The sequence below is a fragment of the Poecile atricapillus genome, chromosome 3 (assembly GCF_030490865.1).
Source record: "Poecile atricapillus isolate bPoeAtr1 chromosome 3, bPoeAtr1.hap1, whole genome shotgun sequence".
NCBI classification, from domain to species: Eukaryota; Metazoa; Chordata; class Aves; order Passeriformes; family Paridae; genus Poecile; species Poecile atricapillus.
The window spans coordinates 94,135,466-94,158,340 of NC_081251.1; the positions used below are offsets into that span (position 1 = coordinate 94,135,466).

At 42.3% G+C, this 22,875-nt stretch overlaps 1 protein-coding gene across 1 annotated transcript in view; it reads right to left on the minus strand.

Moving 5' to 3' along the window:
• The window catches only part of KCNH1 (potassium voltage-gated channel subfamily H member 1), a 173,480-nt gene extending 152,423 nt beyond the window's left edge, over positions 1-21,057 (minus strand). Inside the window, exons 1-3 of the mRNA XM_058835556.1 lie at positions 20,985-21,057; positions 9,968-10,091; positions 9,615-9,721 (exon numbers count right to left, since the gene is read on the minus strand). Coding sequence (XP_058691539.1) covers positions 9,615-9,721; positions 9,968-10,091; positions 20,985-21,057 — 304 coding nt within the window. The remainder of the gene's footprint in view (positions 1-9,614; positions 9,722-9,967; positions 10,092-20,984) is intronic.
• Between the last annotated feature and the right edge of the window lie 1,818 nt (positions 21,058-22,875).

The window sequence follows — 22,875 nt, forward strand, 5'->3', positions numbered from 1 at the left end:
ACAAACACATCAAAGAGTTGGTCAATGGCAGGCAGAACAGTAAATGTGCCAGTTTAGATGTTTACATCTCAAATCAGCCATCTGTAAAAGTTACTTTAATGTTGGGTTTTTTTACAAACACCTATTAAGAAAAATAACAAAGCAGCTGACAAGTGTGTTACTTAAGCTCTCTACTCTGTCTCTGCTTAGCTTTTTAATCTTCAGGAATCAACACGTGAACGTAAGAACAGCTTTGTGATCTCCTGAAAGAAGAGTCCCATGTATATGCAAAGGCTGCACACAACTGTGTCTTGCTGGTTCTTGCAGGACTTGAGAACAGGCCAGCTGTGCCTAGGACATGAGCATAACACAGAGTCCCAATTCAAGAATGTGACAGGTTTGGTTGACATTGTAATTCCCTGCCAACAGAGAATGCCCTAAGAAAGACCATGCCCTAACTACTATAGTAGCCTATGTCTAGCTTCAGAGCCAGGCTCCCAGAGCTCTGGCCTAGTTTGCAAATCCCCCCATGGAAGGGAAACCCTTCCAAAGCTGCTTTCCAGCTTGCCTTGTCCTGAGCCTGCTCCCAGTCACTGCAGCGTGAAGCAAGACTCCCCTGAATTCAGGAGAGAACAAGCTGTTAGGACCAGAACACAAGCTCTGGATGGGATCAAGCTGTACTGCACAGAACTGCACCTTTCTAATTACGGCAGTAGATGAACTGCTAATTAAAACTGCTTGAGACATTAAAGCCTGCACATAGCAGAAAAAGATGGTCCCACAATAGAACCCTTCAGATGATGCTACCATTTCTCCTTGACCTCTATCCACACAGATCACCTTGAGGAGAGAATCTATCATCAGCCCTGCCTTTCTATATTTCTGGTGGCTCTGCTGAGACGACCCTAGTGATAGCAATGAAGTTCCATGTAACAAGGCAGTGTCTACCACTCATTTCACAGGACCCACCACACTGATTTTAGTGATATTTGAGTATAAGCTGATTGCAGGGCTCAGAACAAAGCACTTGGTTCCTGTATGCCATAACATGACCTCCTTGAAGGCACCATTTTTAAGTCTGAAGTCTTAACTTTAGGCATAAAAAGATGACTTCAAGTCTGAGATACATGGCAATAAGAACACTCCAGACCTCAGCCTTCAGCGAGTTTGTGCATGGGTTTTCAGACTGTCCCTAGACCCTCAGAGATGATGAAAACAAATCTCTGCTTTTGCAAGCACGAGAAGTAAGAGACAGAGGATTCAGGCCTGCTTGCTGTGAGCAACTTTTTTTTTTAATGCGTCCCTTTTGAGCCTTGTTTGGAGAGAAGGGTCTACGTACCAGGGGCCAAAATAAGATCAGGATCAGCAGGAGCTTGACCCTGTGGGAAAGCCAGAATAAAGAGCACCACACAATCTTTGTCACTCATACAGCAAAGTCTGTTTTAGAAAGAGTGATCTTAGAAGACTACTCCTTTTCTTTCTCAGTCACAGGATCCTTCTCTATGCTAGTGATCAGATTCTCTTTCACCTGAATTGCTCAGTATTTTAGCATGACATTTCATGCAATAGTTTTTAGTAACAAGGGCAACTTGTGTTTTCAGGCTGTCAAAGGGTCACAAGAAAACCTATGGTATCTTACAAGTTAATGTTCAAAAAAGGAAGCAAAGGCAACTTTTTTCCCAACTATGTTAATATAACAGAGGTTGTTGCTACCAGTGCCTCACCTGGCTGTTTCCCAGCCTCAGTGCTGAGCAATCTTTTCTGGCTACAGAAAGGTAGGCCATCTTCAAAACTCATGGACAACTTCCATAAACCAAGTTCAAATCCTAAGGCTCCCACTGTGCCTGCATAACACACAAGCAGTTTTAAACTCTGGCTGAGATTCCATGCCATATGTACAGCCACTTCTATAAACAGCAGGGTCTATGATGCATGGAGGCCTCTGCTCAAAAAGCAGAGAAATCCAGATGGAATCACCGGTGGCCATTTCTGAAATATGCCTACATGGCAGAAAGTATTCAAGGGTCAATATAATTTATTTTTTTTAAAGAGTTAACATTCCTGAACAGCCCCTTCCAAAAAAGTATGAACAAACAAACATGCTAAGTGTGAAAAAAGATTCAGCAAAATAACCGTGCCAGTGAAATCATCACTAACTTGCTAATGAGCTTAGAAGACACTGCCACAAAGCAGCCAACAGCAATTTTCTATTCAGTAACACCCTTTACACTACCCTTTCTCAAGAGCTCCTAAAATTGCCTATCTCAATTTCTTCTTGCCTACTTGTTTTTCCCAGCTTCACATGTGAACTATTCTGAGGCTGATCAAATCCATATCCTGCTTTTTCAGAGACTCCTTGGTGACTGCTTTTCATTTTACCCACTTCAACACCCTTCACTAACACTGCAACTTTTTAATCAGGCAGGATCTCCATCCACAGCCTTGCTTTATGATCTTTATCTACATGCACTTTTTTTTATTAGGGATCTTTTTCCCCTCCTCAAAACCACTTTGTATTGTTTTACTACTTCAAGCTACAGCCATTCTGCTATGGGCTGCTCACAATATTCATAGCACTGAGGCTGAATTACACACTCAGTTCCTTCTCTGCCTCTCATAGCTATAAAAACTTACTACTATGCTTTTGAAGATGCTGTACTAAACCCAGAAAGGATCCAATTCACCCTCCTATTCTGGCTATTTGTCAGATGCATGATGTCATCTTCCCTTCATGGTTATGCTACAGTATGTTGTTGCAAGGTTTTTCTAACATGTTCTGAATGCAGCAAGAGGACTTTTCCCAATAACAACACTTTTTTACCTAGAACCAAGTGTATAACTTAGTGATATGCCCCACAGGCTAAAAGAAAGAGCCAGATGTTCTTGACAGCTAAAAGCAGGGGTGTTGGATGAAATGCATTATTTGGGTACCCTTGTAATTTTCAGAGTGCCACAAACCATGTGCAAAATCAAGGTGGCACACAGGGCATGCAGAAATCATCTTCCAGTTTGGGATCTACACAGTAACACTGCAAAGGCAGAAATAAGTAGAAGGAAAATTCTGCCAGGCCGTGTACCTGCCTCCACAACATTGTATTTTCCCTGCAGTGCATTCCCTAACATCTTGTCAGTGTCCCCTGTGAATAGGAGACAAGTGGATATAAAAATACAGTCATGAGGTGAGTGCTCACAGTGCTGGGTTACATGGGCTTTCCACAGTGCTCTGCAACCAGGAGCTCATTCACAGCAGAACTGGGATCTGAAATGTGGGAACACACCAAATGGCTCAGCCAAGAAGTGGCCATGCTCATCTTTTGTCCTGCATTCCGGTTTAATTATCAGAAGAATTTTACTTCTTAAACAGTTTATTTAACTATTAAACAGGAAAGCCTAAAGTATAAACTACTTATAAATCAGGTTGGAAACTAGAATTTCAATGTCCTACAGGCAGCCTTCATGCTCTTGGTGTCAAAGCTAGCATCCCTGCTCAGCCAGACAACCATGACTAGCAAAAGGCACAAAAAAGGCCATTTTAATGAAAAATCTGGTTTTCAGATTCAGCCTGTGGGTTATTCAGGGAGTGAAACTGCAGCATGTTCCAGAGCTCTCACAGCAAAACAAGAGTAACTTCTCAGTCTGCACTGATGCATGGCGACACAGAAAGTGTTTACCAGTGTTTCCAACAATACATCTACTTCCATTTACATTTTGTGTTTAGTCCTGGCAACCTCTCTCCCTGGTGAAGTTCAGCGATAATACCAGTGCACAAACAAAAAAGTAAACACTCATGAGCTACATTGGCTTCTGTTAGATTTGGAATCAGCAGTGAAAGAATCCAGCATTTTCTAGTGGCATAGCACCAGTCATGCTAGAAAAGGGAATGCCCCTTCAAAGCTGCAGGACAAGCAGTGTGGACAACTGAGAACAAATGCAAATCTAGAATGAATGCCCAACAGTAGCCATAGGACCAGCCTGGCTCGTGGTACCAAAGTTATGTAGCCAATCCAGAATTAGCAGGTGCAGCTCTTGATAGGCCTTCGTGGCCAGAGCACAGTACTTACGGTGTTGCTTGACAGCAAAGACAATTTTAAGAGCTGTGAGTCAAGTCCCAAGTCTTCTTCAGCATAACACACTTTAAATGTCTGCATACCTTTCAATTTCCCATCAGAAGGACAAATAGTACTGTCTCTTCCCTATAATTTTTTTCCAGTCCTATGTCTTTCAACAATGATATGTTCAGCCTCTTGCTGGGCAGCAGCACCAGCATTTCACATGCTATTTAACTTTGGTTGAAGTCTTTCAGAAATTCTTACATTATCAAAGTGAAAGAGATCTTAAGGCCTATTCCAGCTTCTCCCCAAGCATACCATTGAGCTCTCCTAAGTTTTCCTTCCTGACAAATAGGCTGTATGAAAATCAAAACCACTTTAAATGCACTCTTTGGTTAAATGGCTCAAGGTATGGGCAAAGATGCCAACTGTTTTTCAAAACTACAAAAAACAGGGTTTAAATAAAACTGGAATACACAATTCGTCATTCCACTAATTAAATCAAAATTAATTTTAAAACACAATTTTATAAAACATGTTTTGACAATTCAGCAGACATCTACACTGCCATTAATGAATGGGGAAAGTTTCCTCTAAGCAGCACAACCTCTGCATTTCTAAATAATGTCTCAGTCAAACATCATCAGGCACGTATTGTCCTGAAGGGAAACAGTCAAGCAGCATGGAAATAGGAACATGTGACCTTTCTCCACCAATTCCTACATGCAGCAATGCAGACAGCAGGAGTTAAGTTATACAAACAGCATGGCTGACCATTACAGCCACTCCTTTTAGGGTTTCACTTATGCCCAGGTACTCAGTGTGAGATTGTTGCTCTCTATCCTACACAGACGGAACAGCTTGTCAATGTCAAACTAGCAAACCAGCTGATGAGGTGTGATCAGAGTTTGGCAAGCCATTACACCCACACAGATTTTAACCAGCTGTTCGGAGAAGCCCATGACATTCGACCATGCAAGACAAAGAACAAAAGTCTTCCTATAGACTCTAGCTTTGAGCAGAGAGTGTGTACCAAATGAGAACAGACCAACTCAGCATGTAGCTCACCACTCTGTGCCAACAAGAGTAAACCTTTAAATACATTCCCAGCACTTTTAAAGCTGTTACCTTCATGTCCTCTCTATCTGGTGCCAGGATGCTGTAGCACCTAGTGCTTCTAAAGGTCAGATCTTTACATGCTAAGATAAGAAAAATCAATTTTAGTCCCCAAAGGTGGAATTGCTATTCAGAAGGCTTATCCTATGACACTGAAACTGCACAGTAGAAAACAAGGTTCAGCACACACTCTTGTACTGCAGTAATGCTGACACAGTTCACCTGATTCTGAGTTCTCTAAAGAACAGGAGTATAAGGAAGACACAGTAAAGTTTTGAGATCTTCTTTCCATTTACTCCAGGAAAAATACTTAAGGATTACTACTGGGAATTCTGTACATAATTGTGGAGATGACAACATGCCTTGCTTGCCAACACATGTGACAAGTTCAATGGGAATTAACAGTTTTATGAGCCAAAAATACTTAAATACTTAATTTGGCCTTGATGAAGGTAACTGAACTCACACAGATGGATTTGACAGGAGATACAGGTGTGCATACTGCTTGACAAATAATAGAGCTACACTTCAGTGAGAGGTCGAAGAGGACACATGTCACTTGACTCCAACACCCTCATTCTTTCCTGCTTCTGTGCCTATGCCATGATATGGGTTAGCAAAAGTTTCCATCTGGAGGCACGGCACACACAAATATAAATGGGTTTAGATGGTTAGAATCAGTCTCAGTTATGAGAAACTCTTGAGTGGTGGGCAATCACAGGTCTACTACCCTAAAGTGAATTTTGCTGCCTATACACTAGGATGGGGTTGTTTGCTTTTGAACCTCTATAGAAAGCACTGGTCCTAAAGATAAATGCAAGTAGAATCTACCAAACACTATTTTAGGTTGATTTGTCATTCTCTGATATCTGAAGGCTTTCTAATACACTGGGGGAAGAAGGGAGAATGAAGAAGGGGAGAAGAGTGTGCACATATTAAAATGAAAATTTAAAAAAATCAAACAATCAAATAAAAACACCACACATACAAATACTCATGCTATTAAATTTGTTAAATCCTCAAGCACTCAGAAAACAGGGAAGTGAACCCCAGTACAAACTGAAAGTGCATCCCAGCCTTTGGGACTCTTACCATAATATTTCTTTCAGCAAAGAGCTATGGCTTTACCGAACTGTTTTGTAGTGTGCAAAACAGTTATCTACAGACAACTCAGCATTCTGGCAAGCATTCTGCTGGTCCTATCTGTAAAGAACTTCTGAGACAAAAAAAAAAAATGTGTCTTAACACTCTCTCTCTGCAGCACAGCTGCAGACCATAAGCAATGGGAATGCCTCTGCTCAGACAGGGGACACTTGAAGACTCTTTCTAACTCTTGATGCACTTCACCTTTGACGAGTCCACCACACTTCAAATATTCTTCCACTGAAGTAGGTCAAGTACTGCATAGAAAAGGGGGTTAGATTTCAATTGGACACCACCTCTTCAGGGGCAGATAGAAGCAAGAGAATTTTGTATTTTTACAAAAATATACTTCATCAATAATGAAAGCAAGTGCATATAGAACAAGCCTGCTTTTACACTGCTTGTGTGCCAGGCCTACATCGTAGATGAAAAACAAGACAAAGAAAATCCAAGTTTAATTCACTCAGCCATTTTTAACTCATGAGGCTGACCATAAAGCGTAAAAACTTAACAAATGGCTGTCAAAGTCTCATGAGAAGTTAGGTGTTTAAAACACATCAATTCAGGTAAGGTAAGATATGACTAAGGCTAGATACAAAATATTTTTTAATACATTAGCTGTATCCTTCCTCAGTATAAGTTCATTTATCTCCACTGACTTCAGATTTAGTAATGTTTTAATTTTCCCATATAAAAATAAACAATACTTCCAGCGTCACTGGGCGCTCACATCTAATTAAACAATGGAACTAAAGCTCTCATGTGAAATTACTGTCAGTCTTTCTGTTGTCATTTTGCAATCCTGATTAAAGAAAGCTTTCACTTTGTCTCCTTCCAGGTATGACAATGAATCCCCACTGAATGCAACTGGATGGCATCGAAGCAACAATGACAAAAATCTGGTAGCTACACACCTGTTTGCTCTAATTGTTTCCAATTACCCTGAAGAAGCTCTGTATTTCTGGGAAGCAATTATTCCATGGAATAACAGTGATTTTTACATATCTGCTAAGTTATCAAGGGATAACTTGCCCAAGGAATAACCAAACCTCTATCCTGTCTTAACTCCAAGTTCTAAAAACAGGGAATATAGTCATTTTTGGATGCAGGGAGGACTGGACAAAGAAAGGGAAGGCCAAGACGGAGGCAGCATCCATAAACACAAACAGGAAATTGTATGTTGTTTCTAGAGTCGATTCTGTAAACTGCAATAAAGTTTGTGGATATACTGTACCTATCAACAGCTGGATGGGGTATTCTTATCACACAACCAAGTAAATGCTAGCACTGGGTCACCACCATGGAGAGTGCCATGTCCAAAAACAAACAGCCTATCACTTCTAGTAGCATCATTAAATGCCTCAATCTGCTTTGACATGTAAGACCAGGGAATAATTGTTGCTCAGAGAAAGAAAAAAATGACTGCTGCTCCTAAAAGTACAAGATTGACTTGCACTACAGACATCATTATTAACTCAAAACTCCTATTTTGTTTTCTTTTGTTCCTCCAGAAGGATAGAGACTATACTGTTAAAACAGCCAGAATCACATTAAATGTGCAGGCTGTGGAAAATGTACCAATTATCCAACAACTCAAATATGGGAAAAAATCTTTCTATTTATCGTGACGTTTAGTTTATGAGGGACTAGACAGGTAAAGAACAAGAAAAATCTATTTCACTGAGTAACTTGAAAAAGCAAAATAGAATGAGGAAATAACAGAGAGACAAAGCAGAAGAAATAAAGAGCAGGAAAAAAGATTTCTAACAAAATTCAGGGTCCTTTTCCAAGCTTTCAAACTGAGAGCAGGTTAGAACCAATCATGTTTATTATCTGAACCACTGCCATAGTTGCAGGCAGAGGTAAGGTGACCACAAAGGAAAGGCCACTTAGCAGTCTGGATGCTAAATGACTGGTAAATAGGACAGTGTTTTCCTGCGACGTGGAGAAAAAATTCCAGGATGTCCTTTTTTTGATATTTTTCAGTTAAAACTCTCTAGTGCTATTAGTCAGTATCTGCTACAGTAGTTAATGTATCTCTAAAGCTGCAGATCTAACAAACACTAGGTGCCCTGCAGTTTGTTAAGCTTGAAAGCAAGCTCTGTGCTTTCCTTTTTCCCATGCCTGTGACCCTCTGTGTACAGAGCAGAACCATCGCAGCTCCGTCTTTCGGCAGGTCACACAACACAGCTACTGCACAGCTGGACTTTGCTCTAGGCCACCTCTCCTCGGAGGAGAGCACAGCAGGGCAGGAAATATTCCTCACTCCACAGTTACCTTGCTTTAAATCTGCATAGAAGACAGAGAGGCCCCAGGCTCTACTACAGGCCATATGCTGCAGCATGACAGAAGAGTAGCTGCATAGTCTCTTGGTGCCAAATCACTGATAACTAAGAGAGAATTCCAGACTCTCCTAGATCCCAGGACTGCTGCTTATTTACTTGGCTTTGGATGCATAGATGTGAGCTGCATATGGTCCCCATGGCCACAAACTGAGCTAGGAACAGAAATCAGCTTTTAGGAAATAGGTAAACATCAGAGGCAGGCAGCCCTAGGAGGAAAGCAGCACAAAGGAAGGCCATACAGATTGTGCACACAGGCACATCTGGCAGTACCAGCTTCATCATTAGAAGGCTAAATTGTTAAGACTAAAATAAGTTACAGAATGCAATTTTTTCAGCTTAACATCTGGCCTGGCTGAAGACCTCAGTGTATTTACACTTCAGGTGACATTAAGTAGATTAAAATAACTGTGCATGACATCGTCCACACTAAGTGAGATACCAAGTTTGGGGCAAGTAGTTCATCTGCTGACATGTGCAGTTACAGACAGACTGAATTTCCTAGGGAAAAAATCACGTGCCAATTAAGGATTTTTTGTCGAAAACAAAAGACGTTTCATTTGAAATCATCAGAAGTAGTTCACCTTCTAAAACAAAAGATGGGTTCTTTTTATTCCTAAACTACTATATGCTGGCTTTGCTATATCATGTTTTTAAAAACTGAGAAAGTATGTTCTCTGTAGTGGAGACTTGCCTAAAACCTAGCTTGTGTACTACCATTGTTGATGGAACAACAGTGTTGTCTTAAAGCATCACACACAAATTACTCGAAACGTCAGAACAAATTAGAAAGCTTCCTCTGCCTCCCTGAGTGACTTTCATCTCTAATGTTCTCATTTCTCCCTTTTAGATCAAGTGGCAGAACTGGGGCTTATTTGGCCCTAGCTAAAGCACTGTCCTCCAGGGTGACAGAACTGCAGTTTACACTACAATTAAGAACAACTTTACACACCTACATTAATGAACAAACCAATCGACTACTTACTGTTCTTCTTGTACATCAAGATTTCAAAGGAGTTCATCTCATAGTTCTCAAATGTTTGTCGGACCTTGTCAATTGTATCTTTGTCTGTCAGCTCTCCATACATAAAACTGCAAATAAACAGAGAAATTCAAGTCAGATACCAGACAAAGACACAAAGACATTTGTTTACCATGTGAAAAAGACTCATTTAGAAATGGCTCTTCTTTGATTTTGTTTCACCTGGAAAGCATATTTGACAGATGTAGCCCCGGCAGATAAAAGACAAAACTGGAATAAACAGATTACTTTTTTCCTCAAGGAACAGGCACAACACTACAAGCTATTTAACAGAAAATAAATCTGTTCTCAAATACCTGCAGGTGCTGCTTTTTTGCATAACTTCTGCTCTGTGATATCCTGATAACTTGCAAAATCCATCATTGCTGTAGACAATGGGCCAATCCACGATCTGGGCATTACCCAAGACAAAATTTGTATCTGTTTGAAAAAACACATCAGTTAGACATTAGTCAAAGCAATGGTTGCATTAGAGGAAATACTCATTTCAGAACCCAATCCCAATTGCTTCAGTCCCTGCACAATTTCCCCAGATATCATTCCCAATGCAGTCAGCAGGATTATTCTTGGTTTTAGTTTTAAGTAATTTTTTTAAAGATCTATATTTTTATTTTTTTTAAAGAGTGTTAATTACTCAGAGTATAAATAAAACACATGATGGTTAAGCAAGTAAAATTCTTTTCTTGACTGAGGACACATCCACCAAACTGTTTCCCTCTGTGCCACATGCACTGACCCACCATGACACTCAGTTTGAGTGTGAAGCCTCTTACAGGTGGCCAAACCAGCACATGAGCAATATTTCTCCTCCCTGAATGCAGACACAGTGGCTTCTCTCAACACTGCCTTCACTGCTGGCCACACAAGCTCCGATACTTGTGTGCAGCACAGCACTCCAAACAGGACACCAAGAACAAGGGCTAGCAATTACACCAGTAGAAAGTACTTGTTTGCTAAACAGGCCAGAAGGAGCTTCAATCGGTATGAAAAAAAAAACAAAAACAAACTAAGCAGGATTCATGCCTCCATTCTTGCTGGAGCTGTGCACGCCACATTTTTTATGATTGCCAACTCAAACCTACTCAAACCTGTGCCAAGACAGACAGCAGTGCTGCTCCCCAGGCACTGGCAGGCAGCAGGAGATGGTGGCTCCTGTCACAGCTGCAAAGACCCTCTGGCTTTAAAAAGAAAGGCTGGGCAGTCACGAGACCAAGAGGCACTCATTTTTAAGGAGAGCCCTTACAGGAGTCTACCACCCTGTCTGCTTTTCAGTATCAACTCCCAGCTGCTCACACATCCATAGATCTCATTAATGCTTCTTCCACCAAATGACATTTTACCTATTAATTGCAGAGCGTTTAGTCTTTTTCAATATCCCCTTTCAAAATCTTTCACCCTAAACTTCAAGTGGGTTTAAAAAAAGCAGTCCTGTAGCTAGCTAAATCCACTGCCCAATTCCACAAGCATGATTACTTTTATATACTCTGCAGAAATACACCAGAAATACAACTTCAGGCTATTTTAGCTGCTTTGTTTCTCACAGCCTCTTTTAAACCATGGGATTTGCTTAGCTGAAGCACTTTCTCCCCAAAACAATACACCTTTTTTACCCCTTTCTATGAATAAGTAAACCAAGTAATTTCTCACTGCTAAAGCAAGTGCTTTTGAGTATCTATTATAAACACTACATTAGACTGTGTTAGGATATTTTTAAATTTCACCAGGAAGTGCAAAAAAATGCCCCAAAAAAGAGGCAAATACAAATGTTGGGCCAGGTCCTGCCCTGATCTGAATGGTGTTATTTCATCCATGAATTGCTTAAGAATTTCTTCTCACTACCTTCCCCTCTCAAAAGCCAACTTCCCCTCTCTACACTTCCTAAAGGGCCTGCCTTTCACACTTAAACCTTATTGTCTTCAGATAAATAATCTCTTGGGTTTTTTCATTAAAGGCCAGAAAGTACACATTTCTGATAACATCACTGTGATAATCCTACTTTCACCTAACCTTGCAAGGCTTCTGTGAGTTACGAGAATGCTCTTGTCTCCTATTTACAGGTGAAAACAATGTCCTAAATCCAAAAGGGAATTTAAGCTCCAAAAGGTGAGACTGCAACAGTCTAGTCCCTAGATGCCCAGCTCTCAAAGACTTAGGAGCTGGAAGCTCTGTGAGCAGTGTTGGAGAGGGGAACTGAAAAACTTTAGCACAGCAAATAGAAATCTGACTAAGTAAAACCACAGGAAACAATGAAAAAGGGGAAATATGTTAAGGCTGGTTTTTTCCCCTGTCCTATTTGTTACAATGCATATTATTTTATCATAAACCCAGTTCTCACAGATAATACTTGATTCTTTGCCATTATTGCAGGAGCTAAAGAATCACGTTCCCACTTATGTTTTGGCCCAGCAAAGCCCAATTTTTTTTGGACTGGCAGTTTCCAAAGGATGCATAGAGAACATGCACATATTCCTCTCCCCCAACAGCAGTTTGGACATTCTCCATCTCTCCATCTCTAGATGGAGGCTACCTTATGGCAGTGAAAGCTCAGCCATTACTTCAGCTCTTGAATGACTGTTCTAATTATCAAGCTACCACAGCAAATAAATGTCAACAGCCTCATCACGTTGGTTTTTAAGTCAGTATGACTTGGCTGCTGTATTTTATGCACCCCTGTTAGTCAGTACTGGGTGAACCTCTCCAGCATGTACAGGTACAGGTGTTTCATGAGAGTCCAGGCTGGGTTTAGTAATGAGTTAGAAGCAATATGAGAGATCTTTATGTATCCATAAAGCTTTAAAGAGAAATTTTGCACAACTACCAAACCAAAGAACAAGCCAGAGATTTTGATGATCCCATTGTTTCATAAGTTTCTTTCCCTTCTAGCAAATTCCAACTTCACGCATTTTGACCTTTCTTTGATCCGGGCTTTGTGTGTCTGACAAACACACCTCATTTCTTCTGAAGTGTCTCTGAAAACAGTGTTTTGCCTGTGTGAATGCTGGCAAGACACAGCATAAAATAAGGACTCCCACTTACAACTTCACTGCATAGCTTGTTCCAACAGACAACCCAGAGGTAGAAGGGCTGTCCTTGTTGCTATCATTTACATTCAATTGCATTGACATCCCTGACAATGTGCTGCTTGGGGACAGCTCATAATCTGTTAAAAAATTTTCCTAACATAAGAAAATACTGAATAACATCTAGGCAAATATTGCCATTCCATCTGCAGGGACACAGGGTCCCAGAGGCCAGGAAACAGCTGTGGCTTTGTTACACAACAAGCATGAGGGATGCTCTAGTGAACTCTTGAGTATCACAGAGCACAGACTCTTGGGGACTCACAAGTGGGTCAGCAAGGCCAGGAAATGAGTTGGCCAGAGGAAGACCATGAAGAAATCCACTGCTAAATTCTCTTCAAAGACAGGGATGAAATGGACATGTAATAGCAGCAGTATCAAAACTATTTAATGAGTAGAAGCACCTCTTTGAAAGGACTCCATGAACTCCCCTACCTGGAAATCAGTTTCTATCACAATGGCAGCTGTGTTAGCAATATTGCCTTATAAGTTCCAAGCAAACCTGATCTAGAACTGGAAAGAGCAGGCTCATATGAAAGATGTGGACTTTCTGGCTTGTGTTGCATTTGGCACAGTCTGAACAAGACCATTGGGAGGCAAGGAAATACGCAGAGGTGCAGCACAAAGCAGACTGTGCTGCAGAAACACAAGAGCTGTAGCATCACAAAGGCAGCACAATTACTTGGATGAGTAGGGCAGGCTTCTGCAGCATGGATTACTTTGTGAAGTGCATAATTTCATATTTTCCAGCCTGCATTTTCCCCAAGTTAGTTCTGCTCACTGCAGTATACCCACGTCAGCATCTACACACTCAAATGTCAGATCCAGTTTGGGTTATCACTTTAAAGTAGACATGGCCATTTACAAGCAACAAGAGAAACATTTTAACTCCTTCCAAAATGTAAGAATGGACTTCACTCAGTCACTGAAACCAATACTTTCCTCCACTCAGAAAACAGGCCATCACAGAAGAACCAGAAAATGTCTAAATAACCTTTGTCCTTTTAACAGTAACACCATCTGACCAAAACTACTCTATCTACTGAATCCTACTGTTAAAGTTAGCAGTTTGTTTAACCAAAACTGTCCATCAGCTTCCAAAATTCCTGTAGATAAGCTGCACTCACAGACAATGATCTGGCCAGGACCAGCTGACTGAGGAGTGGTCACGTCCTTGCATGAGCATGGAGCAAGTTACTGAAATGTAACCCCCTAATATTCATTGCCATGTACAGCTCCCACCGCATCACAGCCTCTCCTGTAACATGGATCTGGCCAAGGTGAGACCCCTCCCACCTCTTCCCAGAGCCCAGCACACCGGTTCTACCTTCCCTGTCCCACCAGTGATGCACAATTCCTCTTCTGGGACACACTGACCAACAGCCAGCCACATTCCCACAGCACTGCCAGGCACATTCCCACACTGAAGGTGTTCCCCCATTGCACAGAGGAAGCCGAGGGGAAATCTCTGCCCAGGCAGATCTCAGTAAGAAGAGAGGCCGGTGCCCACTGCACTTTCCCATATTTGGGTCAGTCAAATCCCCTAGGGTGCTTGGGTTTGTGTAGTGCACAAATATGATTTAAATATATTAATATATTTTCCCACAGTCATCATACAAATACGACACTACAAAGGTTTGTTTCCAATTTATTCCTGTCTCAGCAAAAGGAGAACCAGGCTCAGGACGGTGGGAAGTCCCACTCCTTACAAAACCTGTGAGAGGAAAAGAAGAGGAGGGAGGGGAAAGGGAAAGAAGAAGGAGAGAGGGAGAGGAGGAAGGGAAAGGGGAAGGGGAAGAGGAAATAAGATTGCCCTCGTCATTCCACACCACAGCCTCTCTCATGCTGGGTGATGACAGCCCTAGTTATTGAGACCAGCAGGTCTTATTTTATTCAGTCTCAAACTCTTCACATGGATCTTCAGGGGAGAAAACCTAGATCTTTAGCATTACCAAGCACAAACCACTCCTACAGCAGAACTGAAGGAACTGCACATCACATGTGTCTGTAACCCTACCCATGGAACAGGGTGGAGGATACAGCTACTGCTGCCTGAGCTGGGCACAGAACAGCAGAGATGCTGTGTCACAGCCAGTGTAAGAAATCTGCAGCAGGCAAAAACCATGTGTCTCTGTCATAGCAGTAAAGACTGTATCATACATCTTAAGGACAAGGGACACGTGGTATTTACAAACTTGTGACTTTGCATAACAAACAGCATCGTTTGCTTACCGGGGGGAAAAGAGATTGCTTCATTTCTGTCTAATTTCTTCCTGGAGCATAGAAATCAAACTTTGTGTATAAGTAGACCTGTCAAAATTGCTGACAAAGGATAGGTATATGCATGCATTTTTGCTCATGTTTAACCTTAGCTTTGAAAAACAAGGTAAACCAGAAGCATTTAGTCACACTGATTAGTTACATTGTTCAAATGTAACTTCTGAGATCAAAATATGGCCCTAAATCAGTACAAATAAGTCACACTGAATTTCAAGTACTTATTCAATCCTTTCCTTCCACACATGGGACTTGAGACTTGCATTTCAGGGACCAATCACATTTTCATCCTAACAGAAGTGGTGTAACCGTAGTCAAAGCAAGTACAGACCTGCTCAAATGACAGAAAGACTATTAATATGGTAGAATAAAATAAATAAGGAATAATTCTGCTCTTCCACCCACATCCTCCAGTGGAAGTCAATGGTGTTACATGAATACTCACATTCACCCAATATCTCCTTGTACTCATTCCTGCAGTGGAAGTGCTTCAGTGTCTAAATATCCCATTGAACAATTTGATTTCTCTATAGAATAATGATATAATGGCCTCAAAATGATCCATCTTTAATATTGAGATCAAAATTTTTAAGCTCACTGTAATATAAAAAACATAAACCCATACCAATAGGTTCATTTGGGCTGTTTTATAAGTTTTATATAACTATTTATTTAATTTCCAAAACAAAATGGATTTTAAAGTTCTTTGGTTGCTACAGCATGAACACAATTCCCTAAATACAGACATTTCATGTTTATTCAAACCTGACTTACACTGTCATGTGTACACCAGAGCAAAGTGCAAGTGCAAGTTGAAAAAATTATTAAAAAATTTATATCATTGTTCTTTTCACAAATAACAAGAGAGACTCTAACTAAAGCAACAACTTCAAGTGAGTCACTTTAAATCATTACAGAAAATGAATGCTAATTGCAGCCAGCAGAATAGAGAAAAAACTACCATTTCCATCTCAACATTCTTACTTTGCATTGTTATAGAAATTATTTCACGGTAGGCATTTACCATGAAAGAAGTTTAAATTGAAAATTACGGGTTGTTCTAACACTTGTAGCTATAAAATCTCTATAATTATCTATTTTTATTTTTTTTTAATAAAGCAAATTACTGCAGAATAATAGTTGAATAATAGCTGAAATGGCACCAAAATTGTGCCAGAAGTATCATATGTACTTTATGGACAACATGATTTGTCACCTATTCTTGCAGTACTGTCCATACAAGAAACTAAAAAATTCAACACAACCCTCCCCCCCACAAAAACCACAAAAAATAAACACTAAAACACAAATCCCACAAGGTTTACAGACATGTGGTGTTAGAGTGAGATAATTAGGTGATTTTCAGAAATAAGAAAGTTCATCAGTTGGTAAGAGTCAGATATTGCACCACTCTTATTAAAGGACAAAACACTGTTTAGCAGTGAGACTTCATCCTTCAGCTGGTCAGGGGGTTTGTTTTTCCCATCCCATACGATCTGAATCATACTAATCCAGACAAAGGCATACTTCAGTTGCATCAACTATGAGTTTTTCTTTAATTTAAAGAAGCCATTTGATTTACTGATTATAGCCTTAAAAGTATTTGAGACAAGATCTAACTCCCCCCTCACTCTGATGTATGAGTTACAAAAATGCATTAACCAATTCTCCAATGAATGGGTTTCATTAAGATTTGTTTTACAGTCTTGTTCTAGGATTTAATGTAAAAGTGGATTGATACATTGAATTATCACAGGAGAACTTTTTGAGCTTTCAGAACATTAATTTTAAATCACATTACCTGTCATCTCTGTACATTTTTTTCCTTACTATCTATAAAAGTAATTTTAACGAAATCAGGTTGTACATTTCTAAATGCATAAAGGCACACATTCAAAACTAGACTTTTGGCCTAGTAAAAGCCAGCAGAAAAAAAAACATTTTACATTCAATTCCAGTGATGGTGAGAAAAAAAGACCGTAATAATAAATAGGTATTTCTATGTACTGACCAACTGTATGAAAAGCATGGATGAAAATATATGTGTCTCCGCAGTTGTTAACATGAAAGAAGGAAGATCAGGAAGCAAGAAAACCCTTTGATTCATTCTCTTCAGGAAAATGTCCTTAGCCCAGAACCTACAAGCTGTCCTCTTGCAGTTTCTGAAGGTCTGCTGTTTTCATTTCTCATTCTCCATTAAGTTTCTTTTCCATTTCTCTCTGGCTGAAGACAAAACCAGTCGTTTCAGTTTCAGAAGTGTTTACAATAAAGTTAATTTCTCTCCTAGGTCTAAGATGATGATACAAGGTTAGCATGCCCAGGATGCAAAATGTTTATTGTACTGGGACTTTACAGCCTGTAATGAAAGCAACACCATAAATCATGCATATGTCTGTTATACTCAAGATCTATGTCTGAAGGTGCTTTTTCTTTCCCTCTACAGGGAACTTTCTTCATTCTCCATCAAAAGATGCAGGTTTGCTTCCATAACTGATGTCTCCTTAGTGTGTTCCCAGGGCATTTTGTGAAAGGATAATTAAATTCACACAAGCCTTATGCCTTCTAACTTACCCTTCTTCCAACCTCCTTATTTTGTCCATAAATCAGAAAACTACCTACGACTTCCATTGAAATTCCTAAGCCATGTAAACACAGGGCTTACTTTTGCCATCCTTATACACGCACAATTATCACTCACCTCAACGAGGATTTTGACCAAGGAAGGACTGAAGAATTCAGCTGGCATTTACATAAATCAAAAACTATTTTTGTCTCTGGATATTGATAAAACATTGGAATATCACTAATAACCACTATCCTCTACAATAAACTGCACTAATTGAATTGGGTGCCCTGGCCACCATCCAGGTTATAACTGTTATTATTACAGTGCTTGTATACTGCGTACGTATTACATTACCAAGAAAAACATTAATATCACATTAGCAGTAACCATCAGGGGCTAGTGATTCTTTATATACTGCACTGTGTTACAGCATGGGCTCATTTTCTGTCCCACTGGGTGTTCTGGTCTTTAAATATTTCAATGCTTCAAAGAAATTTTTGTCAACGAACCACTGCATGCAACATTTATTTTTCTTACTCTGCATGGCTAGTATAGGAATATGGATTTTAAACATTAAATACAAGATGATCGGAATTATGGTGTCACTCATTTCAAAGGACAAATCTTAAGCTCACACTTCATCCAGAAGGTCCTTGTGTGAAAAGAAATCACAAGGTCCACAGGTCTAGGAAGATGACACATTACATGTTCTTTCCTGTGTGTGCTGTCCTAAGGCCATCCCATCCTCTCTTTACTCCAGTGTGTGGGAAGGAAATGTTTTGCAGCTCTAACCCTAGCACTGCTCTTCTGGCTGGCATTCAGTGCATGAGAACCCGTCTCAGTCAATTTGCAGCCTGTGAAGAAGCTCTCATATCTCTGAAGTAGACGATTCAAACCAAAGGAGTTGGAGGTGAGACTTGCTGCAGGTGTGCTATAAACATGAGCCAAATTTTAACCCTAATGGAGAAAACCCTGAGCATGCATGCCTACATACACTGCTACTACCTTTAGCCATAGAATGTGCATCAGCTCACCAATCCCACATCTAACATGAAAGGCTGCCCAAAGAATTCCTTGGGTAAATCTACTAGTAAAATAATGGTGTGATTAGTGCTGCCCTTAGACCAGTGCTTGTAAAAGAGGCTGCATGCTCATTCCTTTATGTTATCACCATACAGCCCCTTTCACCGAGTTAACATCCCCAAAATACACTTTTCTCAGTCCACCTGTGACTGATGATACTCATATCATGCACAAGTTTCTTCATGTGAAGCACTTAGTACATTATTCCTGTTCAACGACAAAATTTCTCTCTTTTCAAAGGGAATCCTCCCTCCCCAAATTAGGAACATTCCTATATCTGTATCAACTCAATATCTGCTGGCACTACTCAACTTGCTTGCATGTGCCAGCAAATACAAGCTTGACAACAAGCCCAAGTTTTATTTGGCAAATCCCAAATGGCGTAGATAGTTTCATTGTGGGTCACATTACTACCCAATTGAAGGAAACCAAGAAAGGAGAGCCAAACCTCAAGCTTTATGGGCGCATTTAAGCACTCATCGTGTGGGCATCCCAAATCATCTCAATGGCCAAGCAGGCAGGACAAGATGAGACAGGCAACAAGAAACTGGCATGTTTCCATACTGCCCCCGTGCTGGTCAGCACAGCCCTGCCTCAGCACGAGAGAAAGGAGTCTGTCCTTGTCTCTTCAAACAGGCAAGGGTTAGAAAAACTGGTTCATCCAACATTGGTATGTGACAGCACCACATTTTAAGCAAAGCTGGATTGGGTTCAGCAAAAACTTGAAGGCACATCACAGAAGAAATAAGTTTCTAAACCTGAGTTACTTCCCTAAGCTTAACTTAGTATGTCTGAACTGTGCATCATTTCCTACCCAGCTTAATCTAAAAACTTGTATTAATTCCAGTCCTCAGGACTTGCTGAGCATTTGGAAATGGAGTGCTGTCATTCTACCTGTGCTGTCTAGCACCACACTCTGCTATGACACCTTCTTAATAATGGGGGAAGAGAGGAAGAAACAGAGCATAGCTTCTGCTGCATGATTTCCCCCCCATCTCCAAGCCTCAATTGATTTATTGCATCGAGGCTTTGGCACTGAAAGCCAAAAGAGGAAATTGGTTTTTAATGAAGAAAATAATCTACAAAGTCGAGACAGTTTTGAGAAAAACCTTCAATAACTGTTGTTGGAAGATTAGAGAAGCAGCCTGAATGTGATGACATGTAGCATTCATTTTAAAAGACATAAAAAAAAAAAAAATAAGAGGGCAAGATTCATTTTAAGACTGGAGAGTAATTTTTTCAGGAATGCAGCCTCCAGCCCCCTCCCCTTTACAGGAAAGTTGCAGAGAGAAATAACCTATAAAAAGAACCTCACAATTTTATGTGAAAATATGGTCTTATCAAAAGCTAGTTCTCCAATAATACTGCCTAATTAAAAAAATAATTAAAATAATTCTTGGGATCATTTGAGTTTTTTGCTGCTTATCAAGAGGGTTAATTGTCTGCCTTATCAGAACAAACTGACTATGTTTTTAATTAATTAACTCATCTTGTCTTCAAAAGGAGCTTGATCCTGCATATTCTCAACCATACCAGAAGTTCTTAATCCCTGAAGTAACCCCATTGAAGTCACTAGAAGCATTAAAAATGGCATAACTTATGCTCGGGGCTTTAAAAGAAATGATCATGCCTAGGTTAAACAAACCCATGAACACTTGCATGGTCGCCGGCTTACAGAGCTTTTGGTAAGTCCCTAAGTGAAAGAATCTGGATAGCATTAATACATATTTGCATGCAGTTGTGAAATTCGAGGCATTTTCCACTCCACAGTTTTCCAAAAGACAGACCTGGTTACAGTACACTAGGAAAAAAAAAAAAAAAAAAAAAGAAAAAAAAAGAAATATATCTGCCCTCAGCCCTCAAAATGGCAAACTCTCTCCTCACTTATGACAAACCTTCCCTTTCCAACTCGGGCAGGCAGCCCTGGCCGATGTCCCTGCACCGGGCTCTCCGTGCCCAGGGACCATCTTGAATCCCCGCACCTCCTCCCGGTCCGGAGCCGCCCCCGCCGCTCGCCAGACGCCCCGAGCCCCCCGCCCGGGGCCGGGCGCTGCCCCCGCTCGGTCCCGGGGCGCGGATCCCGCCGTGCCAGCGCACCTGCAGCCCGAGCCCCGCCGCCGGGCCCGGGGGCTCTCGGCAGGACTTGGGCGGCGCAGCCGGCACCGGCTCCGGCACCTGGATGCGCCGCTCCGGCGGAGCCGCCCGGCAGCGGCCGGCGCTCGGCGCCCCCCGCCCGGAGCTGTCCCCGTCGAGGACGCGGCTGGGCTCCTTGTGGCCGGCGAGAGCTCGCCCCCGGTGCCCCCTTACCGTTAGACCGTCGCACGATGTTCTCCAGGAACGTGTTCTGAGGCGCCACCAGCCCTCGCCTTCCCCCGGCCATAGTCGCTGTGCGGGCGCGCAGCGCGGCGCGGAGGCTCCGCTCAGGGCCGCGCCGACCCGCGCTCTGCCGCGCCGCCGCCCGCCCGCCCCGAGCGCCTCATGCCTCCGTCGGGACCGGCACCAGCGGCTGTGCGGCACCGCCGCCGCCGCCTCCCGCGCACCGCAGCCCCGCGCCGCCGCCGCCGGCCCGCCCCGCAGCGACCCCCGCCGGCCGCCGCCGCTCCGCAACGCCGGGGCTGCAGCGCCATCGTCTGGGGCCGCGGGCTGCCGGCCCCGCAGCGCTCGGCCCGTCCGCGGCGCCTTCCGCCGGCCTCTGCCCCCGCTCGGGGGCGGCTGCCGCCGCGCTCGACCCCTGGCCGGCGGGCCCCGGGGCATGAGGAACGCGGAGTGCTTAAAGACCGCTCACGAAATGCCGGCGGCCGGGAGGCACGGCCATATCCCAACTCGGGTGGGTCGCCGCGAAGCTCCGCAGCCTTTGCTCGCCGCCCTCGTCCCGGATCGCGCTTCACACTTCCCTACAATGATTTATGTTAGAAGGCTGCTTAGTATTATAGTGGTAAAACTGATTAACAGCTCCGTGGAAGCAGCGAGACAAACTGTTTAAATATAACCTTTGTAAGGTCTTGAACTCTTTGAGATATTTAATTGACATCAAGTTTTCATTCAGAGATCAATCAACTTTGTTCTTCCCTCCTACCAGTCTATCCGTAAGTGGAAAATACTCAGATCTTTTCCATTTAAAAGGCATATTTTTTTCTTGCTGGCACTGGCATTTACTTGCTGTAACACCTCATGAAGTGCAGCACCTTCGGGCTCCGCAGCTCAAGGCATATTGGAGACGTGAATATGTTTCTGCACGTTCATGCAAATAAAGTATGGCAAACACGATGGCCTGGGTCACCCGGGATTTTTAACCACTACCACTGCTCCCATAGAGTTCTGGCATTGGCTAGCTTGCTCTCTCCTGGGTAAGCCCTGGGCCAGGACCACAGCGCAGCCAGGAACCACAGTCCGCTCCAGCACAGCCAGGAACCACACTCCGCTCCCGCACAGCCACACACTTGATCGGATTCAGCCACACAGCTGTGAGCAAGCGCTGGCTGTGACACAACACTGCCTGGAAAGTCTGATCTCCGTGCCACCAGCCTCCTGCCTCCCACAGCATTTCTCAGTGAAGAGAGTGAGACTCAAGGGGTGACGGCAGGTGACAATTTCATTGCAGCAGAAGCTGCAGATCGAGTCCCTGAGCATCCTGGTGTCAGCAGTCCCTCACACAGCCGGGCATCTGGGGAACTCCTAGAGCTCCCATGGGCCAGCCCAACTGCCAGGCAGGAATTAGCTGAGCCACAGAAGCCTCTTTTAAACTAGTGATTATCTGTATGCTGGACACCTGCATCTGCTGCCAAAGAGAGGCAGGTTGGGAGAAAAAAAAAGAGAAAAATCAAGTGCCTGAAGCTACAAAAAGGCCACTAACTCTCCCTGAAATGTTGGGGTTTAAAAGAGCCCATAGAAGCATTTATTTGCATCTTTATGTATCTAAGTATCCCTAACAACCATCCATACAAAGACTCCAGCTTATTTAGTTCCTGCTAGCTTAGGCAGCACAGGCCAAACCTGAAGAGATTCTAAACTCTCTGACAAAATTGTAAATGTAGCCTCTGACACTGAATTTATGCAACTGCTAACCAAGAGTGAGGTTTGGAAAACTGGGATTACGGAGTAGCCTTTCATTATTCCCCGAAGTCACTGTGCCAGAGGAATAAGTGCATGCTATATCTTAGCTTCTGCTGGGCTCTGCAGGAATATCTGTGACTTAGGA